This window comes from Pollicipes pollicipes, unplaced genomic scaffold, assembly GCF_011947565.3.
Source record: "Pollicipes pollicipes isolate AB1234 unplaced genomic scaffold, Ppol_2.1 Scaffold_5724;HRSCAF=6776_pilon_pilon_pilon, whole genome shotgun sequence".
NCBI lineage: Eukaryota > Metazoa > Arthropoda > Thecostraca > Pollicipedomorpha > Pollicipedidae > Pollicipes > Pollicipes pollicipes.
Window position 1 is genome coordinate 51390278 of NW_023596746.1, and position 21810 is coordinate 51412087.

Below are 21810 nucleotides of genomic sequence, written 5' to 3' on the forward strand. Positions count from 1 at the left end.
CCGCAGGAGATGTTCAACCCGCGCGTAGAGATGGGGCAACATGAAGAAGCCACCGCCCGAGGAGCGGCTCATTCTGACGGGCCACGCCCTCGAGGCGTAGAGACACGCCTAGCGAACACTCCCGGCGACGGGGAACGAGCCGTCCGCAGCACATTCCAGCGAGAGGCAGCGGTGACGCGTCCGCGTCAGCCAGCAGCCGTGACGAGCGCGCGCGCGCCCCGATACCTCACAGGGGATCGTTTTCCGGCGGCGTTTTAGGTTTTTGACGGTGGCATTGTGATAGTGACGTTGGACGTTGTGCAAGCCTGTCTCGTGGCAGGCTGTAAGCCGTGGCCGCTGGGGACGGCGACTGAGTGGGGTGGACGCGGCTCGAGTTTGGTCTCACCTGATAGGAACGCCCGGCTGGTCGGCGATGTTGAAGTGACCAAAGGAGCGACGGCTTCCACAGCGGCCGCTGTCCGTAGGCCGGACCGGAGGGCCGATTCCGTGCCTCCGCCCTCTCCATGGTGCGGCGCAATGCGGTCCGTCTGTGGCCGAGTCCGTGTCTCCGTCCTCTCCATGGTGTGGCGCAATGCGGTCCGTCTGTGGCCGAGTCCGTGCCTCCGCCCTCTCCATGGTGCGGCACAGTGACGTTCGTCTGTTGCAACAGACCGCGGGAGGCTGCTGTTCATTTCGTTGCCCCACTCTAATCCCATCCACGTTGTAGGGGTCGCGGCTGATTTTAGACGTCGCATTTTACGCCGGACCATATTGTTTGTGGTACAATCGTGACGCGGTTGGTTTTCCTTTGAGAGTGTTTTTTGGTGGATTGGTGACGCGTGACATCGCGAGTTACGATGCTGGGACCAATTTAGCGGGCGCGTTGGACCAATGTAAGCGCCAGACACGTTTTATACTGGCTGGCTGGGCTCGCGTGCAGCGGGCCGCTGGCTCTTACCGAGCGGCATGTGTTTCCCAAATGGACCGTTTGTGCCAACCGTCCGTCCTTTTCATAATAGCCTGTTGTGTTTCGTCCGTCCAGCCGGCGTCGGCGAGGTGTTGGCAGCCGCCGGGGCTAGGGGTGCCGTGCGCGTGACCATGGTGTGGTCTCTTGCACCCTGGTCTCAGACCCCGCATCAAAACACGGCTGCAGCATGGACAGTATTGACCACTGGCTGTTGGCGGTGCGGTGCGTGCGTGCCTCTCCAGTCCAATTCTCGCTGCAGCCTTGTGCGTCTTCCACACATGCAGCGAACCCCGGCGTGCTTACTCACTGAGACAATATTGTGGTTTGTCAATGCATCGCACCACGACGACTCATGTATTTCGCTGTTTTATCAGGTGCAAGTGATGGACAATACAAACCCGGCCATCAGATAATGCATGGCGTCCGAGGTGCTCTTGTCCACGCCACCGGAAAGTAGCGACGGTTGACCCGTGTTTGGCCTTACATATTGCTTTTTACAGCGCGCCAATCTCATCGTGGTGGACACTCGGATATTGCGATTGCAATGCCGTCCAATTACGTGATCATGGAAGGTCATACCATAATCTGACTACGCGTTACCGGTCGGAACTGACGGGCGGGATAGTTGGACTTAAAACTAGCTCTCATCTGTCGAGAACGCAAACATCGTGGAGGCTGCGCACAGACGATCGGATGTTGTTTGAGCTGGCTTGTCAGATCACACATTAACAACGGTTTATAAGGGTGTTATGGATAATGGAAAAGCGTGAATATTCATCGAGCCGTTCCGAAATCGTAGCTCTTTATGCACGGAGTGTAAAATCAGCGAACAGAATCAACTTGACGTCCGATTTTCGACTGTTGGAAGTAAGACGAGTTTACCGCCCGAAAAGTTCAAAACCCGATTTTCATGCGAGAAGGGATGGGTTTGGAGGATGTCGTTACGGTTACGCTCTGAAAATATCCACCAATACTGCCGCACCGTAAAGACGGGGCTTTGACGCTCAATAAATGTTTTATTATCGACACCGCTTCCCAGGCCTTTTGACAGCACCTTTTTCGCCCACGGCCCGCAAGTGCTTTCTAGGAATACCTTAAAATAAGGGAATGTGTTGCGTGTTGCGAAAACACCCGGCGCATTCGACGCGTTTTTAACGGTAGTGGGACCCATCTGCTCAGCCGCGGAGCAGCAGCGGAGCAACTGCACGGAGGTACGAACTCACGCGTCGCCCACCCAACCCCAACCGCTGACGGCCAGCTTGTCGTCATTAGTTCCCACGCCCGTGGGAACTTCCCACCAGCAGACATAGGAACGACTGACAGCAGAAAATCATCTGCCGCGCCACTGAGACCCAGCCGGCTCGTTGGCCAGCCGGCGGCATGAGCGCCGCCATGAGAGAGAGAGTGAGAGAGAGAGCCTCGGTCGGGCACGCGGGGCGGGCGGGCAGCTCCATCAGCGGCGCACTGGCACGAGATATTCCACGTGGGTGAGCCGGCGGGGGGGGGGGGGGGGCGGGCGCGCTGCGGCGGATTTGCCGCGTCTAATGTGGATTGTTGGTCAGCGCAGAGCCGGCTTATCCGGAGAGGCTCAAGTAATATCACGGGGGAAAAAGCGGGGCGGAAAGAAAGGAAGAACAAAAACAATCGGAAAGGAAGCGCGTGTTGTGGAGATCAACAATCCTGAGAAAGAAATCGTGATGGCAGATGGTGAGTGCGTGAAAAAAGGCAACGGTCAAAAAGAAATAGTAGATTTTTGTATCTATGCACATCGGCGGCTTGCGCATAGAGAATGCAACAAAAACAAACAAATTGACATCGCGCACGTTTGAGCAATGTTTAGACGCCCGCTCAAAGCCTGAGGCTCAATGTTTTTAAGTTCAGACACGGTCCGAAGTTAACAAAGCCATTCATTTAAGGCCATCATAACGCCGAGTCATTAAATAAGATTTCGGTGCGCTGAATTTTGCTTGAATGCTGTGGAGTCGGTTAATTTGACCTTGCTCCGGTCTCGAATTATTTTGCGGACGAATTTTGTCTTTCGTGGGCATAATTTGATCACCAAGTCGTGAACTCTCCTTTGACACAGGCGCGTTTTCAAGCTTTATGAATGGCGCAATCAGAAGAGGAAAACCGCGGCGAAAAAGGTTTTGTAATGTCGCTTAACTAGCGCATATATATCATACGTTACGATAAAAAATGTGCTTGAATAATCATGCTATACCAAGTATTAAGTGATGTGTATGACCCATCATCATGGGAGTAGTTGATGTAGAAAATTGGAGCTGGCAAGGCAATGACATATCTGTTGAAGGTCTCTCACTGTACTCCGCTGTAATGCCAGTGGCAGTGGAGAACATGTTAGGAGAATTTCGTATAAGTCCACAAGAATGTAAAAACACAACGATCAGTTGCTTTCCTCGGTGTCTGATGCAGCGATGTTGAAAGGGGGCTGGTGATTACCACTGTAGGTCTTCATCGGAAACTTGTTGCAGGTGCTCATCAGGTATTCATTGGCTGCTCACCCAAACCAACTACCCACGCAGAATACACGACACCTTCTATGTATGCTAACTGAGTCCGCCCATGTTGTTCTGTTAAGGTGAATGCTGATGACCCGGATAGATCAATGAAGCATGACTTAAGATGCGACTTAAGATGTGGCATCAACATATTTGCTTCCATCCACATTGTTTGGCCCCGTCTCTGTTGCTATCTCTATACGCCCCACGAAATACACATGGTCGATGCAAATGTTGTTTGTTGTTTGTAGAACAGAAGAAAGCAATGAAAGTACTTATCTACAGCTGAACTAAAAACAAGTGCTGGCTGCAACTACCCTAAATATAATATTTTGGGGTCTATGCACATGTAGTTTTGACTATGCGACGGTTACTCTCTATTACCTGCACGTGCTTCATCATCACAGGCTTTCGATAAACTTTAGCAGTCAAGATTCTGTCTTTTTCACAAGTTGACTAACGCATAGCTGATGTGTTAGGCAAGTACTCAATGTAAGTAAACTGTGCTGGAATTCCTCCCATCCTTACCCCGTCTATTTAGCTTCGTCCATGCTGCCTCATACCAAACGCTATCTAACTGACTTTTATGCTTAGCGCATTACACTCACGCACCGGCCTTGATGTGACAGAATGCGTTGTTCATTCGCCTCAGGGGACCGTCAACGGGGTGACGCTGATTGCGGGAACGTCACATTTGCCTCGGCCGGCAGGGGCTCGTCCAGGGATTCTTCCCAGCACTTCCGTGGTCGCCTATGAATGGTGTATGAATCTCGGCCGTTAAATTGCTGTTTACAGTTGATGTAAAATTAACAGACAAAATATAATTTCAATTGCACAAAGTCCTGAAGCGTCAGAACACCAGCTCCGACACGCTGAAATGCAGTTGAAGAACACCAGGGCTGATCAATACGAGCCACGCATGGGGGCGGAATCGAGCACAGGGAACACCGGGTTTGGTCAACACGACCCACGCATGAGGGCGGAATCGAGCACAGGGAACACCGGGTTTGATCAACACGACCCACGCATGAGGGCGGAATCGAGCACGAGTTGCATGACGCGAATTAGCCTTTCACACACCCCATCTTGTATTGCTACAGCCAGCACGCACTTGCGATGCAGGTCATAGCAGCACAACACCCTGGCACATGTGTGACGGTGACGTAGTCTCCCGGATTTTGGCCTCCATTATAGGCAGGTTTCCGGGGCGAAGCAAGCTCATACTGCACCAGTAATGCGCCTGTTGCGGCGAGGCACCAGCCACAAAGGAGGTGACAGATGCGAAACTTATCGATTGTCATTATGTAGACAATGAGTTCTCCCAGCAACAAGCTCTGCTTAGCTGGGTGGACTCCCTGGAGATCCAGCCCAAAACCCAGCACAAAAATGACCAGGTAATTGCCCCCTCCGACTTGTGACTGTATAACCCTTACTAACACCGGGAATTGAGTGGTTGTAGATTATTGGGCAGTTGTAGCGGGCTGTCATTAGCTGATTTTGGCTAATGACTACTTTAAGCCTTTTCATCTATGATTTTCCCTCCCTCTCACGTAACACAATTCCCTCGGGTCTGCTCCACCTCCTCGCTTGTTTTTTTTAAGTTTGTTTCATCTTCCTAGCTGGGAGTGCCGCGACTTGATTTTATGTTTTCTGGTGTTAACGTACGGTTTACTGCGTCGCTGGGATTGAGGGAGGGGCACTCCTGGTTACCTGTTCTTGGGTAACGGCGTAGAAAAAAAATAAATAAAAATAAAAATGACAAAAACTTAAGTAGCATAGCCGGCGACTTTTGTCCGCCGATGCCAACGGGCATAACCAATGCGCTGGAGAGTCTGCCATTGATAAGAATTGGACAAGCGGAAGTCCACTGACGTAACTTTTGCGTGTCAAATGGCATTGATTGAAAATGTTATGGTGATGAGTCGGTGGCCTGACAATTTCGTCAGTGAAATGAATGAGTTCACAGTGGCACGCCGTTCTGCTCATTGTGGCAAAGGTATTACAAAGATGCAGACATTTTAGGTGGATGCTGATCATAATAAAAAGAGTTATGATGCAATGTACAGCCCTGTAATTACTCACGTGATTTCGGCCGCGCTCGAACATCACAGTCACCAAATTAAGGCAACCCATCTTTGTAGCCATCTGATCACACAGTTCCACACATCTGGCAGCACACATCTGGTAGGAACTATTAAGCACATACCTGCTATGTATCGCACTGTTTCCTAAGTTCCGCCGAAAATCGACACATCCGAGCGTAAAATCCATTCTCTGTTTTGCACACGGAAATTTGCTTTGCTGTTGAACGCTTAATGCATTCCCTTGCAGCGTACAGTTAAGCGTTATCTTGCCAGTCACCCTTGACATACACACCGACCTTAAAGTTTCTCGCGTTGTCATCGGCTATCGGTGCCGGCGATCTCACACCCAAGCTTCGCGCTGTGCGGTTCAAACCCAGTCCAACACGTCTCAAGGTCTCTCGTTCTCTGACCTAGTTACAGGACCAGCTCGTGTCTCTTTATCGCAATCCGCCCTCAGTTCATGTGTCCTGTAGTGTAGCTGGGAGCTTCTTTGTAGTGCGTTGGGGCCTTCTTATTGCTCGTCCGGGCCCTCGTTGTGGCGTAAGATCCTCCATGGAGGTTGCGAACGGAGCGCGCGATATTTACCTCTCTATTTTTTCATGCAAAGCCGCAGGAGGAATGCCAACTCTTCCACGCTTTGGTTCAGGGGCAGGCTACTGTCACTGCCCCAGTTCCGCCGCCTCTGAAACCAGCGCTGTACTAACCTCGAGCCCGTCGATGCCCCGGCTCCTGTCCTTGTCAGTCTGTCGGCGCCGATCCCGTCCGCCGAGCGAACCCCGCACTGCGCAGACGGCAACGCCGTGCTCGGGACTGCCCGGTTCAGTGCCCGGGACTGCTCGGTCCCGCGCTCAGGACTGCTCGGTCCCGTGCTCAGGACTGCTCTGTCCCGTGCTCGGAGCTGCCCGGTCCAGTGCTCAGGACTGCCCGGTCCCGTGCTCGGGTCTGCCCGGTCCCGTGCTCGGAGCTGTCCGGTCCAGTGCTCGGGACTGCCCGGTCCCGTGCTCGGGACTGCTCGGTCCCGTGCTCGGGACTGCCCGGTCCCGTGCTCGGAGCTGTCCGGTCCAGTGCTCAGGACTGCCCGGTCCCGTGCTCGGGACTGCCCGGTCCCGTGCTCGGAGCTGTCCGGTCCAGTGCTCGGGACTGCCCGGTCCCGTGCTCGGGACTGCTCGGTCCCGTGCTCGGGACTGCCCGGTCCCGTGCTCGGAACTGTCCGGTCCAGTGCTGGGGGCTGTCCGGTCCAGTGTTGGGGGCTGTCCGGTCCCATGCTCGGGGAGCGGGCAGCCCCGAGGCTGCTCGGTCCGAGCGATGGCTGCCGCCGTGATTGCGCTGTGCTGAGCTCGAATCTGAGCTCGCCGTGTTTGGCAGACGCCCGTGTCAACACCCATCAGAGCATGATTGAAGGATCGGTGATTGCCGGTTGTCAGATCAGTGGAGTCGAGTATTTTGTGAAGCGAGCCACGATGCCTTTAATCCTGTTAACTCTCACCATCGCGCGGTGTTTGACCTCTTCTTGACCTCAGCGGGCGGGCTGGAACTCACGCCGACTCCAAGCCGGATGTGACAGATGGCGCGTGATCCACAACTTTAAAAGGGCATTTTACGACCCTTAGCATATGTCGCATGGAGCCTCCAGCGCTTTGCTGGAGTCAAGCAAGGTCAACCATTGTTTCCATATCTGCGTCTCTTTTCATCCGCTCGCATACTAAAGCCATTGCAAGTGGGGTATGCCCCTATGGTACTTTAAGGGACATAAGAGGCCTCATGGAGTCATTCACGATCCCTAATAACCTTGTATTTGGACAATCTGGCGCATAAAATGTTCATGTACGGTGACATGGGTACGCTGTGAGGTGGGCTACTACTATTACTTCGGATGGTTTTCAAAGCTTGAACAACCGAGGGGCCCTGGGCTTGAATGGCATGTAGTGTGTTTTGTTCCGTTCCTGGCCGCCCGGCTGACGGCACGCGTGCCCAGAATTGTCACGTGACCTGACCCGAGCCTTGGCCGGGGCCGGGCGCCCGGGCGAAGAGTCCTTTTCAGACGGACACGGCGACTGATCGGATAACGGCCACTGCAACTCAAGGCAAGAGCTGTGTATGCTCCGAAGGCAATCTTGCATCGCTGTCGGTACATCGGTTGTTTTGGCTGATGAATAACGCTTTTGTTGGTTAATTTAACTATGAGTTCAATATTTTTGGTGTGACCTTGATGCTGAATGGCCTTAGAAAAGGTCACGGTCATTGACTGGTTTTGATATAACTTCTTCACACCTGGAGACCCGCCGGGTAAGTGGTTCTAGTCCACAGACAGGTCAGGGTACCGCAGAGGGTTGACTTTTCACATCCTCTCCGGGCACAGACTTGAGATCGTGGTCATATAGGTGGGTGTGGTGACTAGGCAGGAATAAAACCTTCAGGTAGATGGAACAGATTCGGAACTGAGCTAGCTAGGATCTTATTATCTTGCGCTGAAGGGTTCAATAGATGCCTTCAAAGAACCAGGCAGTGGTGGCATCCCCGCTTCCCTCGTCTGTGCCGGCGAGGGCTAAGTACTCCGAGTCACGTGCCTCTGTCACCCACTTCACCCTCTCCGGTGACGGCTGCAGATGGCCGCAGGATCTCTGGATGTAGTTTTTGGGCCGTTTTTCACTGGGGCATGAAGGTTTGTCGCTTTTCCTTACCATCTGCTGCGCACGGTTACGGATTCGAAGTAAAATACGCCATGCGCTTCAGGGAGTACACAAGCCATTTTTAAGCCAGTGGTGGGTACAAGAGAATATGATTAGAACCTCAAAGTTTTCTAGGGGATATAAATGCAAAAACAGTAAAAAATCACGATTCCATAAAACAGACAACTTCGAAACGTCTGTGGCGGACTGAGGGATGCCCAAGAGGGGAATGGGGGCGCAAAGTATCAAGCCTTCTTACTTTAGTGCTAACAACGGCACGACCAGTAATAACCTGGCTTATCACACCACAGATTGCAACGAACAATCCCCCAGCCACGCTTGTCGGTGGCAGGTGTAGAAGCACGGCTGTTAGTTTGAATGCAACTCAAGGTCTCCTGTCAAAACATTTTGTGCGGTTGCACAATAAGCAGAACACCGGACTGAAATGCATGACACTCCTTTTCATGCAAGGCCTCTTAAAACCTCATGTGCTTTGTTAGTTGTAGACAACACAACGTTAGTAGGTAAGTGATCGCAGAAAACATTGCGATGCTCGCACGTGTTGGTATCCAAACGTCTGACTCTCAGCTGCATAGCATTACACTGTTCCTTTTCACATTTATAAAGGCCCTTAATCTGTGATGACTGTGGGTGCGAGTGATGCCAGAGGTCGGAAAGGAAGATTGCTTAACATCGCCTCTGATTGTCTGCATCATTGCATTTGCATCAGATTGCCCGACATCCCTCTGGGCACATCATCTGTGTTTACACACAAGGACACAGGCCGCGTAAATCTCATTTGTGCTATGAGAATACTCTTATCTTGATAGGCCGCCACGTTTTCTAGAAGCAACTCTTTGCAGCCATAATCGCAGGCTCTTGAGGCTTTTACCTATAGGAAATCCAATTATACAGAGGTTGTCTTTCAAGAATTGTGAGGCACTCATAGGCGCAAAGTGTTTGATCAGGGATGGTCTTCCTGTAGCATTATAATATCCCACAACTTTGCCTCTCCCATTCGATTGGCATGGAAACTGCAAAAGTTTCCAACTTGCCAAAAAGCTGAGCACGACGGCCACGGGTTGAAACCGGGTCCAGCTTTCGAGGGCTTATCGTCGCAGCGACACGACACTTACATGTTCTGGGGGGGGGGGGGGGGGGGGGAGAACACGGACCATACCGTTCACGAAAGAGCGAGTCAACGTGAACAGAAGGTAACGCCATCCTGTGCTCAGACCATGGAACGCCGGTTTTGAAACATTGTTTTCGAGTTGATGTGAAGCATTAGCGGCCAAGCCAGCAGCCAGAACCGTTGAATGTCTACAACGGGCTTGACAGCGCAGAACACTGTACCGCGTACAATCCGTGAGACCAACGCAATTTACCATGGAGCACTTCCGCGCCACGAACCAAATGAAAAGCCAGGAATGTCGGCATTTTGGAAACCGTCGCAGAGCGTGCCATGCTACGGACGAAGCTGTGACCATGAGCGGCCCCAAGGTGATGGCACCGTACGTTTCGAATTAACTCCTTGATATCGCACCCTTTTGCGTAGCTATTGCTAATCTATTCAGCTTATGGCCTATTTCAGAAAGTGTGTATTTCTACGTGTTTTTTTGCGGCGTCAAAATGATGCCGATCTATGATCTGGTAGCCACCGCCTAGCTTCTTAATAAAAAACACACACTGCATATCGCCCGTCGGCTGGCGGTGACAGCTGTTTATTCAGTTAACATGCACGAACTTTTTCGGTCAAAAAGACGAGCCAATTGAAGAACAATTGCATTAGTTTAACCCTTTACTTGGAGAAATGTGTGGAAACTGCGCAGATTGAGTGGCAAATAGCTTGCGAATGGTGCGGCAGAGCACAGACAAACGCACTTGTTATTCTAAACGGCACCCGCTCCTATGGGAAAGCAAAAGCGTGTGGTATTTTAGCGGGATGTGTTTTGAAACTGCTGCAGCGTGCGGCAGCCTGCAGACATTGTAGTAGCGTTGGTAAGTGACAGCAGCAGCGATTAGGAGGGCCGACGCCAGCGGCAGTGGCCAGAATGGTCTCCTGGAGGCTTCTGTAAACATAATAAAACTCCGACCGCGTCTTGCATTTTAGATGAAACAGTTGGACTGTGACCGCTTGCTGGTTTGGGCTTTACGGTGTGAGCGTCTGTTGATTACATTTGTGTGCTTTAGGTGATTCGTTCCTGCCTGTTATCGCGCTAGGGTTTTGCGCCGTACGGGCTTCGCCTCAGGGTTTATGGAACGGAACCTGGCTAGGTAAGTTGAGAGATCTCATTCTGAAACCAAGTGACCTTTAATATATCAGAATGCATTGATTGCATGACGTTACCGAGGAAGCATTCGCTTTGTGATATCATATTTAAAGTTGGCTATTGGCAGAATAGTAGCTATCAAGTCACAATGCTGAAGAAAACAGGAGATCAAGGCCTTCCTTGTTTATATCAAAGCATTTGGACATGCCATGTTGGCTCGGTCCCGTACTCTAATAAAGATATTCACGCCCATTTATGGTGCCACACTTTGGGACTGACATTATGCATTCCTTACAATATTTATGCTTAACATCCGTCAGCACATGGTTAGGAACAGCCAGAGGCAGGAGCGGGAGGGATGGGGTGGACGGGGAGGAGTGCTGATTGCATCATTTTGGTAAGAGTTATGCGCGATTGACTGTATGTTGCTGTGGAGGACTATAATTTTGCAGGCGACTGTCCCCATCTGTCTTCGACAAACATGCGCTCCTGTCCTTGAACACACCATCGCAGGCCATCACTGGTTCTGACCGGATCTGCCAGGGAACAGTGACCCGGACCAATGAGCATACATTATGCAAAATAAAGCCGAATGCAGCTGGACATAATGCAAATATAAATTTTGGAGATACACAGCAATGTTTTTCGTGCCTTGCTCGTATTGGAATATGGTCATTTAGGAGAGCAGGGAGTTCATCGCTTGCGTGGTCTTTTTGAAAGCCCGTCGAGGGCATTTTGTAAGATATTGTTTTTGTGTGCCTTTTAAATATGTTTATTTTTCCAGCTAGTGGCGTAGCTAAGGTGAGCTCTTGGGACTACGTCCCCCTCCCCCTGGAGAAAGCGCTTCCTGGGGACTAAAGGACTCAGTACTTCTTGGCATTTTAAGACGCATGTAAGGCCTCTAAACCATGAAATTGCGAGTCCAAAAGACAACAAAATAGGACCCCGAGCCTAAAAACTTTCCCGAATGCAAGAACAGGACCACTATAGCAACGAAGTAGGACCTCCTTGGGTGAAATGAGCGCCCTATGTCCCAATTGGGCCCCTATCTGAGCGAAATCATAGTTACGCCACTGTTTTCGGACTTTCTTGCATGAGCTTACTAATTTGATGGTCGTTGCCATTCAAAAGGGACATCCTAGGCACTATCAAATGCTGTTCAAAAATAGGTTGGCCTCGCCACAAAAATAAACCGATCTCTTCGCCGACCTCCTTTCGCCAACGCCAGGCTGAATTCGGCCCGTCGATGCATTCGTTGCTAATAACCTGTCGGCGATAGATTTCCCGGCTTCTCCTGAGTTCAGAAGAGACACATTTCTTGGAATAGGTGCTGAGTGAAGAGCCTCGAACGATGAAACTGCCAATAATTCTAGTGGTGGTGCTGATGCATCACTGAGGGGTACGCTAAACTTAGGCAAAAAAAAGCACGCCGTAAAAAACACCGTCAGATATGCAAGTGAAAGATAGGTGCTAGATCACCGGGTACTGAACTTTTGATGGCTTGTTTCATGTTAGACAGATATTCCGAACGCTTTCAACAAGCTTTCGACTAGCAGTGGGCCGAGCGCAAGGCAGGATCAGTTCGGTTGGCGACGAATCTATGTGGCATGTATTGCCACGAAAGGATCGACAAAGGCTCATATATCTTTGTCGGATATCGATCGCAAACATATGATAAGTGAGGCCACCTACACGTGATTCACAGGGAGGAACTGGGAGAGAGGCCATTGCCATTTTTAGATCTCAAATGCAGCGTTTGCTATAGTCGATTTGCAGAGATGTTTTTGAAGTTTTGAGGGGCTAGAGACAAGTGACAGCGATGAGAGCAAGCGGACCCCTCCAAAGAGACACAAGACTCCATATGAGATCACAGGCGATAGGGCTATACGGCTGCATACTTTGCAGTATTCCATGCCTCACGCTTCATGGCCCTTGTAAGTTTCATTCTGGGCCGGATCGAAAGACAACATTTCGCCGTGTCTCGGTCGCTTATTGTCGTCGTGGTAGGCAGTGCTCAGATCGCTTATCATTGGCAGGCGATAGACTGTCAAGCTGCCACTGTTTAGTTGGCTCGAGCGTTTCGCCTACCCTGGATGCCAAGGTCTGACCTTAATCCTAAAGTTGCCAAAGCCAGAGGATCCACTGTGTGCGTTAGAGACGTGCGATGCACGGCCGTTAGCGCGGCACGTCTGTGACGGTGTGACGGCCGTTCCTTTCGCGGTCACATGGTGTGATGCAGCTCCCTGCGGGCCCATATGACAGGCTGTTCTTGTCGCAGTTCGGTGCTGATTCCGTTCAGTGAAGCCGCGCACAGTCAGGATCCGGACTCAGCTTTTGCCAGTGTTGCACCGAGTTCTGCAGCCCTGAATTTTATGTTATTTTGTACCGTCTCGGTTCGATTGAGCACAGAGCGGAGACTCCAGTCCATGATGGCACAAAGAACAGTAACTCAAGTTCCATGGCATATAAGAGTCGAGACAAAAACAGAACAAGAGGACAGGTGCCGTGTTTTGGCCATTTGTTAACATACCGTGAAATGTTTGGTTACTGTTCTGTGTACCATCGTGTCGTCTGGTCTCGCTGTGGTTCTTCTCATCCAGGTTTCACGTCTTCCGTGCTGAGCGGGACGGATGGGACAGGGCGAGGCTGAGGTTGTACGCTTTGTTTGTGTTACAAATGTTTAGAAAACTCATGCTTATTCCAACAGATCAGATACAAACGAACTTGTAATATAACAACATGAGTTGCAATGAGCTGCGCCACTTGTTGGCGGAAGCTGCTTGCAGCTGCGGATTACAAATGCATTGACTATTGGCGACTATTGACGACCGAGCCTGGCCGAACCATTCAGCTCAGGTTTAAAAATTATCTAGTTCATTTCAGACTCGCTCGTTCCTCTCTCTTCTCTCTCTCTCTCTCTCTCTCTCCTTCTCTCTCTCTCTCTCTCTCTCTCTCTCTCTCGCCTCTCTCTCTCTCTCTCTCTCCTCTCCTCTCTCTCCCTCTCTCTCTCTCTCCTCTCCTCTCTCTCCCTCTTCTCTCTCTTCTCTCTCTCTCCTCTCTTCTCTCTCTCTCCCTCGCTCTCTCTCTCTCTCTCTATTTCTCTCCTCTCTCTCTCCTCCTCTCTCTCTCCTCTCTCTTCTCTTCTCTCGCTCTCTCTCTCTCTCTCTCTCTCCTCTCTCTCTCTCTCTCTCTCTCTCTCTCTCTCTCTCTCTCTCTCTCTCTCGCTCTTTCTCGTAACCACATGCTAACACAATAGATGATTTTTTACCTCGTTATCGCGGTGATGTAGGAGACAGAGGTCAGGTCTCCCAGCAAAGTCTGCTTTTGTAGCTCGGCGAGCTATCGTACCAGTACACGTATATTACACATTTTGATACCTTTGCCACTCGACACCTGGCTTTTGCTTGCACATGACTGGTGATGGTGACTTTGTGGGAGTATTTTGACTTGGTCTGACCTATGACCTAATTGTGGCCTTAAGGTCATGAAACGAAAGGCGTTTTGCGTTGTAAGATCCCGAACTATGAGTTGCACTTAGAATACGCGAAATTGTCCGGTTGGCTTCATAAATGGGGGACGCGAAGAGGGTCTTAAAGAAACGCGAAGGAGCTAAAAATCCTAGTCAACACTTGGTTGATCACACTGCCGTGTTTGAAGATCAATGTTGGTATGTTACTAAACGGTGAATCATTTGTTGATCCCTTCATTCCTTGCTAGATGCCACCAAGATAAAACAATGGTGACAAATTGTCGGCACTGAGGCCACGCAGGCACCAAATGCTGGTGATCCGCCTGTTCCAAAAAAAATAGAAAAATATGGAAGCATCAAAGAACGTCACAATGTTATACGGCTGGGAAGAGCTAACCAATTCTGCAGCATGTGCTGCAAAGCGGGCATGATTAATTCTTACCCTGACCTTACCATACGATGAAGCTCACCAAACCTCGTTCGACCTTTTTCTGAGCGTGCGCATTGCAGATGTCCCACATCGCATCCAATGTGAGCCCTAACCTAAGCTAAGTCTGACCTCCGCTGACCGCAGCAAGGCCGAGAGACGTCACGCATGATCGCCAGAGGGGAGCTCGCTGCGCAGCGTGCGTCGGTACGCCACTGCGCGATGCGATTCCACGAGATGCCGACGGCAAGATGCCGTGAGTGCATGCGGTGACTGGTTTTGCTGCTGTTTTGGTACCCGCCGCCGCTCAGGGCGGCTGCTGCGGTCGACCCGGCTGGCCGGCGGCGGCGACCAACAGTGACACATCGTGCCTTCCGTGCAGGTCAGCTGAAGCGGTGGAGTGTTGGCCAGCCGCATTATTGCCGGACGCCTTAAGTAGATGGTCATTCCGAATAATGACCTAAATATAGGGGCGCATCGGGAAACCCAAACTTTGTTATCGCAACTTTTGCGGTCGCCCAATCCCGGAGTCGCCGTAATTTGGTTGGCTGATATATCGGCGCGACTGCGTGCTGCTAAGTAGTGGCGCTGCCTTTCGTGGTGCCACGCTCACCAGTGCACGCACTGTCGCTTGCCGCCGGCGACACGCTCCTGAGTCTGCAACTCCAACAACGTCCGGCGCTCACGCGAGGCGAAGCCCTGCTGCTTCTGGGGCGGTGGCGGGGGGGGGGGGGAGGGCTTGGGACCCGCCGGCTAGTAGGTGGAGTCGGACTAACCGGGCTCACTCGGTAATTGACGACGTGAATTGTCAGAGCTGCGGCGGTGGAGAGGAAACACGGTTCGAGGACTGGCCCAGGGCGGGCGGACGGACACGTTAATCAGGTGGACTGCTCTGCAGTCTGGTGGAGCGTAAAACGCTTTGTGATCGCTGAGCCGACTGAACGCAGAATGACTCCGGCTGCCCGTTTGCTGGGTATAACCGGAACTCATTCGCCTGCTGTGTTTGTCTTCAACACGATGAGGTGTCGACAGCAGCAGTTCCACGCCAGACAGGCTGTTGTTTCGCCTGATTAAGAGATGCATGACAGTTAAAAAGAACGTTCAATGCAAGCATAAATACGCCCGCAGACACACGCGGCTGTGCAAGACGCTGAGCCCAGAACACCAGGATGACAGGCGTAAAACCAGTCGGCTCAGTCGGCACCGCGCTTTAATAAGCCTTATGTTCCCCTATATCGCGATGCATGGAAGAGACTCGATTTTAAACGTGTTGAGAGGCGAACGATGGGTGGTATGAGCTTGAGTACTCGCGACCGAGGCCGTTCTCATTCGATTTTAGAATTTACTTTACAGTACCCTGTGAAATCGGTACTGATCAGTGTGCGTATGAGGTCAATGGCTTCAGCGACGTCAGAGCAGTTTCTGGTCGACATTACGCGCCAAATGGCGATTATCATACATAACATATCCGGCGGAATCGGATGCCGTGGTAATTAAGCAGCGAGTAGTTCGGTCCAGCGTGCCCCGAAGCATTTCACGAATTGTAGCGGGCAATGATAGGGAACATCGCTTGTCTACCAGCCTCAATATGGCATGCAATGTCCAAGTTTCATTGACAACCCCGCACGCTAGGGGAAAATCAAACCAGCGTGGGCCCAGAAAGGTAAGATGATGGTGATGACTTCGCATTAGAGCACCCGTTCATGGGGCTATGAAGTGCACCATAACTGTGGATGAAAGCCAAGATAATTACTTCAGAATGGAAATAGCAGACGATGCAAACAATGCACGTTAAAGTTGGTTTTCGAACCAGCCCAGGGGACATCGGGGACATCAGCTCGAAGTGCTCACATCCGCCCATCGTGATAATTCGGCTCCAATTCGAGTGTTACAGTTAGAAGGAACTAGACACAGGTGGACGATTAAGTCGATTGGGCTCGGACACTGATGGTGTAGTTACGTGGATTGCGTGTATGCAGGCGATGTCGAATAGTTTCAGGAACTGCGCCCAAATGACTACAGGGGCAAATCAGGGAGTAGGCAGTCGATGCCGAGTGAGGCGGCCAAGCGACTGGCTATAGGGGGACAACATCCTATGACTTCACGGACCTGTCCAGCAGGGCATGTCAACGCTCACAGGGAATCTGTGTAGACAGGCTCACGTTTGGTCCAGATCATAAGTGTTTCGGAAAAGAGACCGAAACTTATGCGTTTCCGTTCAGCGCAAAAAAACAAGGCAGATCAATTTGCCGACAACGGCAGCTCCAAACGACAGCTCTTATCTTTATGACGTAGGGCTCATGCTGGCAATCATTAAGTTAATCTTATGCGGGACTTGCCTGCTATTACAAATGAATTGAATAATACCCTTTCGTTAACACGCGCCCGGTGGCCGGTTGGATGCCATGGGCTCAGGTGGGGGGTGGGGGGGGGGGGGGGGGGGGGCAATTTGACTCCACCGAGATCTCGGGCAAGACAGCTAGAAACACCAAATGCACAGAGTGTGTTGACCTGTCACGTAAAATCTCTTAGATCAATGTTTGAGGTTCCTAAGTTATGACCTTCGGGTCACATAAGGTCAAACAAGGTCAAATTCCACATAGGTCTCCAAGCGTCCCTAGAACCTAGGCAACTGTTCTGAGAAAAATAGCACACGCTCAGTTAAGATCAGTGACCTGTTTGACTTTTAACACGCGTCTGGGCGGCCACTTGGACACCCCTTCGCTCGGGTAGAGGGGGTAAATTTGCCCCCCCCTGAGATCTCGGGAGTTAAGAGAGCTAGAGATCAAATTCACAGGGTGTGCTGATCTGTACGTACACTCACTTAGGTCAAAGTTTGAAGCTCTTAGGTTAGGATATTCGGATCAGATAAGGTCAAACAAGGTCAAATTCCAGATTGGTCTGCAAAGTGCCCATAGAACCTGGACAACTGTTCTAAGGATAGTGTTACACGCTCAGACAAGGTCAGTGACCTTGTTTGATCTTTTAAAGGTCATGCTGACTAAAATGATATAAGACTGTTTTGAGTTTTGCATTTGGATAAGCGACAAAGATTGCGCTAGGCAGAAATGTTCTTCACAACAAAAATGTTGACCTGGCTCATTTTAGGTTAGTGACCTATTCTGACCTATCAGAAGTCCATGGAGGGTGTATTATGCGGTTCCTCCTATCAATACATTCGAAATAAGTACCAGAAGCCAGCCCATACATCAAGCCCGAGAGTCATAAGCAGGTTGTTTTTTTACCCTGGTCTGACCTTCATACCTGACACTAGGTCAATGCTATTTGTTTATTCAATTGTTGTGTTGCCTAAGAGAGTATCTCAGAGATGTATGGCTTCGTCTAACATTCCGATATTTGATCGGATCGAAAGTTCGTGAACTTGAAGTGAACGTAAACGATCGAAGCCCTAGAACGTGGCTTCGCTGTAACCATGGCCTGACTTTGACCTGTCATAGGTCAGCGTTTTTACAAGGCAAATCTAAATTTGTGATGTCAGACAATTTGCGATTCAATTGTCTACAGCTATGCAAAATTTGGCGCAGCTACGTCGCGCCGTTCGGAAACCACTCCGGGAAAACCTTCGGGGGGGGGGTCAATTTAACCCCCACCCAGGCGTCTGTTATTCAGCGCCTGGAAACGTAGCTTCTCAGAGCCTTTCCGCAAGATGTCCCGTCCCCCTCGCTGTTGGACCTAGCTTAATTTTGGAGACATCTGGTATAAATACAAGATCAGACCATCACTAAGTGCAATTTAATGAGCTGAATTCCCACCTAAGCTTTTTTTGAACTTGGATGAAAAACGTCTGTAACGACTTTACCCCTTATTATTGTTGTAAGAAACAAAAGTTGTGAAAAGCTCTTTGGCGCGCGCAAAAACTTTCATCTAAGAACTCAATCGGAATGAGCTATAATTTGGTGATGGTTGCATAGAAACTTAGCTCTATCCAGCTCCAGTTGCTTTACCACTTCCCACAGCGTGGAACAGGCGAACGTCGTTCCGATTTCACAGCTGGCGTGCTTGAGCAAAAGCTTGAAAAGCGGGAAAATAACTAGCCTCGTGATCGTCGTACTGCCCTCAATCACTCCTGGTCTCCGTCAACTGCCACGCCCGCCTCTCCGCCGCAGACGGTCCGGGCGCAGGCGTAACCGCCCGCCCATCCGGCGCCGCAGACGGTCCGGGCGCGGCGTAACCGCCCGCCCGTCCGCCGCAGACGGTCCGGGCGCAGCGTAACCGCCCGCTCTCTCCGCCGCAGACGGTCCGGGCGCGGCGTAACCGCCCGCCTCTCCGCCGCAGACGGTCCGGCGCGCGTAACCGCCCGCCCGTCCGCAACAGACGGTCCGCGCGCAGTTTAACCTGATTGACCATGTATGACCAGGCATGTAAGGTCTAAGGTCCAATGATATAAGCGTACAAAAAGAAGGAAGGGAAACGGAAAGAAAAACATTATGAACGAGAACATTAGATCACTTACAGCAGTACAGTTCGTGTAGGTCAGGTCATGTCGGTGATGCTAACATAGTTACTGGTGAGCTTTGTAGGGTAGTGTAAGACACACCAACGATCTGCACACGGCGCACGGAGACGGCGGCAGAAGGGTCTCTAAACATCTGAACATGTCAGCTAAAGACGCACAAACCAGTGGATACCGGGAGAAGCTACGCAATTGATGCGTAGTTTGACCGAGGTCTGAGATCGGTTTAACGAAAGGTTTGTTGGATGAGGTAAACTTACAGATAATTGGATGAGGGGCTTGCGTAAGATGTTCACAGACAGGACACACGTTAATCCCACGGATGATCTAGAGCCGAGCGAAACCAGGAACGGCAGCGATTTCTGATCCACAGCGTCTGCAACTCAGCATGGCGTACCATCAGGCACCGTCGCGGCTTCCGACGGCGCACTCTCCACGGTCGCATCAAGTGGGGATGAGCCGTGCGGACCGTCGGCACGGGCCTCCGGTACCAGACGGATACCATCGGTCCGACGTCGTCCAACTCTGAATGTGTCCTGAATAGAGCCTTAGCTGCTGATGCCGTGTGAACTGCGGCGGCTCTCGCTGTCATCAAATGCTTTAAAGGTACGTCGGAAGCTTGAAATTATCTGGAAGCACCAATGGCTGGAAGCCCCAAATAACTCGTAGGTGTTTGGGAACACCCCGGGAGGAACAAAGCGGATGCGATGTAATCACTGGATTGAATGCGATGTAATCACTGCGCTGCACGCTGAGGTCTGGAGGTTTAGGCTGGCTGGCTGGAGGCTGGCTGGAGGCTGGAGGAAAGCTTCCAGGCAAGTCATCCAAGATTTCGATTTAGACAACGACATTGCTCTTGCCAATCATATGCCAGATTTGTTGGCAGTTCTTCGCCACGGTCTGGAAATGCAGCGGATTGGGTTGCAAAAACAGAAACAAGATGCCACACGGATGCGGCACCAACGTGCCGCTGGGGTTGGGGATGTCAACACTTCCACCTGCAATTGCATTCTTTAGACCTTTGTGAGGCGAGGAATGAAAATCAGACTTCTGGTTTATGTGGTAATGCGAGGAAAAAACCGAACATCGGTCAATCTCTGCACCATTTTGCGGCATGCTCTCATGGCTGCGCTCTGCGGCCCCCTGAGCACATCACCGGACCGTCCAGCACCGGACCGCCAGCAACCCTGCCGGCCACCAGCACCGGACCGCCAGCAGCCCTGCTGGTCACCAGCACCGAACCGCCAGCAGCCCTGCTGGCCACCAGCACCGGACCGCCAGCAGCCCCACCGACCATTAGCAGCAGCCTGCGGCGGCCTGCGCTGCCGGCGGTGTGGGTGGCGTGCCGCCGGCGGCCGGCGCGCCTGGCACGGGGCGGCGCCGCCCGCCGGGCCGTCGGCTGCGGCGGCGGCCGCGGCCACACCTCGTCAGGACGTCGCCGGGTCGGCTGGCGGGCCGGTCACGTGCACTGGCGCAGCGGGCTGGCAGGTGGGCCTGAGCCCAAGTCGCCCTGGTTGCAGTACGGCCAGCATGTGGTAGTGGAGAGAGGTTCATGAAGACTGCATCCCTCTCCTTTGCTCTAGAGATAGTTTTCCTAAGAACCGGACCAGCGTGGGGATGAGCGGGAAATGACAAGTGTATCTCATTTGATTTTAAACTGGGTTGGCCTTCCAGTATCGAAGTTCACGAACTTTTAGGCGCTTACTTTTCTACATTGCGTAACATGTGACGAAAAGTTTGGGTCAAACATTGTTGGCAGTGATTGTATACCCGACTTTCTGAGATATCATGCCATTCGCAAGCCGGTGTGACCTGCTCATGCCAGCTCACAGACCCACTTGGCTAGTGCATGCGCCGATGTCACTGTATTGAGGTCATTGGTTCAGTCACGTCTTCGGCTGGCTTTTGCTCGACTGACTCCCACCCCCGCAAGTGGCAGCAACTGGGAAGTGTTGACCATGCCACGGCATTAGTCTGTACCAGGCGGTGCCCGATGAGTTGGGTTTGTAGACGGCGCTGTAATGTTTTTTTTTGCATATTATGGTTTTTTTTTTGTCTGACCCTGAGATTCATTACCTTACCCTGACGGTGATAGCCTTCCCCGCGTGCTCATGTCGCAAGGAACTTGCTTCACAATCGTATGGTGAACAGGGTAAGACGTCCACCCCGACTAAAAGCCCTTCTGAACAACTCAGTGCCTCGTCACTCTCGTTTATTGATACGGCCATCACCTAGAGTGAAGCGCTACTCTACCATACCAGGCGATCTTCACGCCACATACTGTGCATTGGTGCTGGGATAAAATAAAGCCGTGTTTTCGAGCAAATTTTAAGGTTTTCTGCCAGAAGAAAAAATGTTTTTTTATCTTTCATTTCCGATAGACTTGTCAAAATGATGCAACACTATGCTCGCCTTTTGGCACAAACCGCCCAATTCTTTATCGGACGCGACGTGCAAGACTCGGTCGAACAGTATACCACTACTTGTTGGTGTCCTATCACGCGCGCTAGACTCCAGGTAGTCCAAAACATTGACTAAGACTGAGCAAACAATAGCACTAGCATGAACGGCCATGGAAAATTTTTTAAATGCAGGCGACAGCATTTCGCGCATCGTAGTCTTCAGTGTTGGGGCCGACAATAAGGCGGAACAGGCGGAAGGATGGAGGCTGTTCTTGGTAAGCCACTTGAGCAGTCAACATGTGGTGCTCATATCAACGACTTCACCCTGAGGCATATCAAAGATGCTGATGGTGGAACCAGTGGTCCAACCACGCAGCGGAGTTCATTTGTCAAGGTCATCCAAACAAATCTGACAGCATCGTCTTTGTTTCAGTGCGAGCGCCTGGGCAGGCATCTAAATCACACCATTCTGTCACACACTCACAACACACACACACACACACACACACACACACACACACACACATAGACACACACCCACATATATATA

General features: G+C 51.3%; 2 protein-coding genes across 2 annotated transcripts in view; both read left to right on the top strand.

Moving 5' to 3' along the window:
• LOC119103170 (protein crumbs) overlaps positions 1–18698 on the top strand; it is a 73984-nt gene extending 55286 nt beyond the window's left edge. Inside the window, exons 27-28 of the mRNA XM_037226620.1 lie at positions 7–54; positions 18681–18698. Coding sequence (XP_037082515.1) covers positions 7–54; positions 18681–18698 — 66 coding nt within the window. The remainder of the gene's footprint in view (positions 1–6; positions 55–18680) is intronic.
• Positions 18699–21519: 2821 nt separating this feature from the next.
• The window catches only part of LOC119103171 (protein crumbs-like), a 25952-nt gene continuing 25661 nt past the window's right edge, over positions 21520–21810 (top strand). Inside the window, 1 exon segment of the mRNA XM_037226621.1 lies at positions 21520–21535. Within this exon segment, the coding sequence (XP_037082516.1) occupies positions 21520–21535 (16 nt within the window).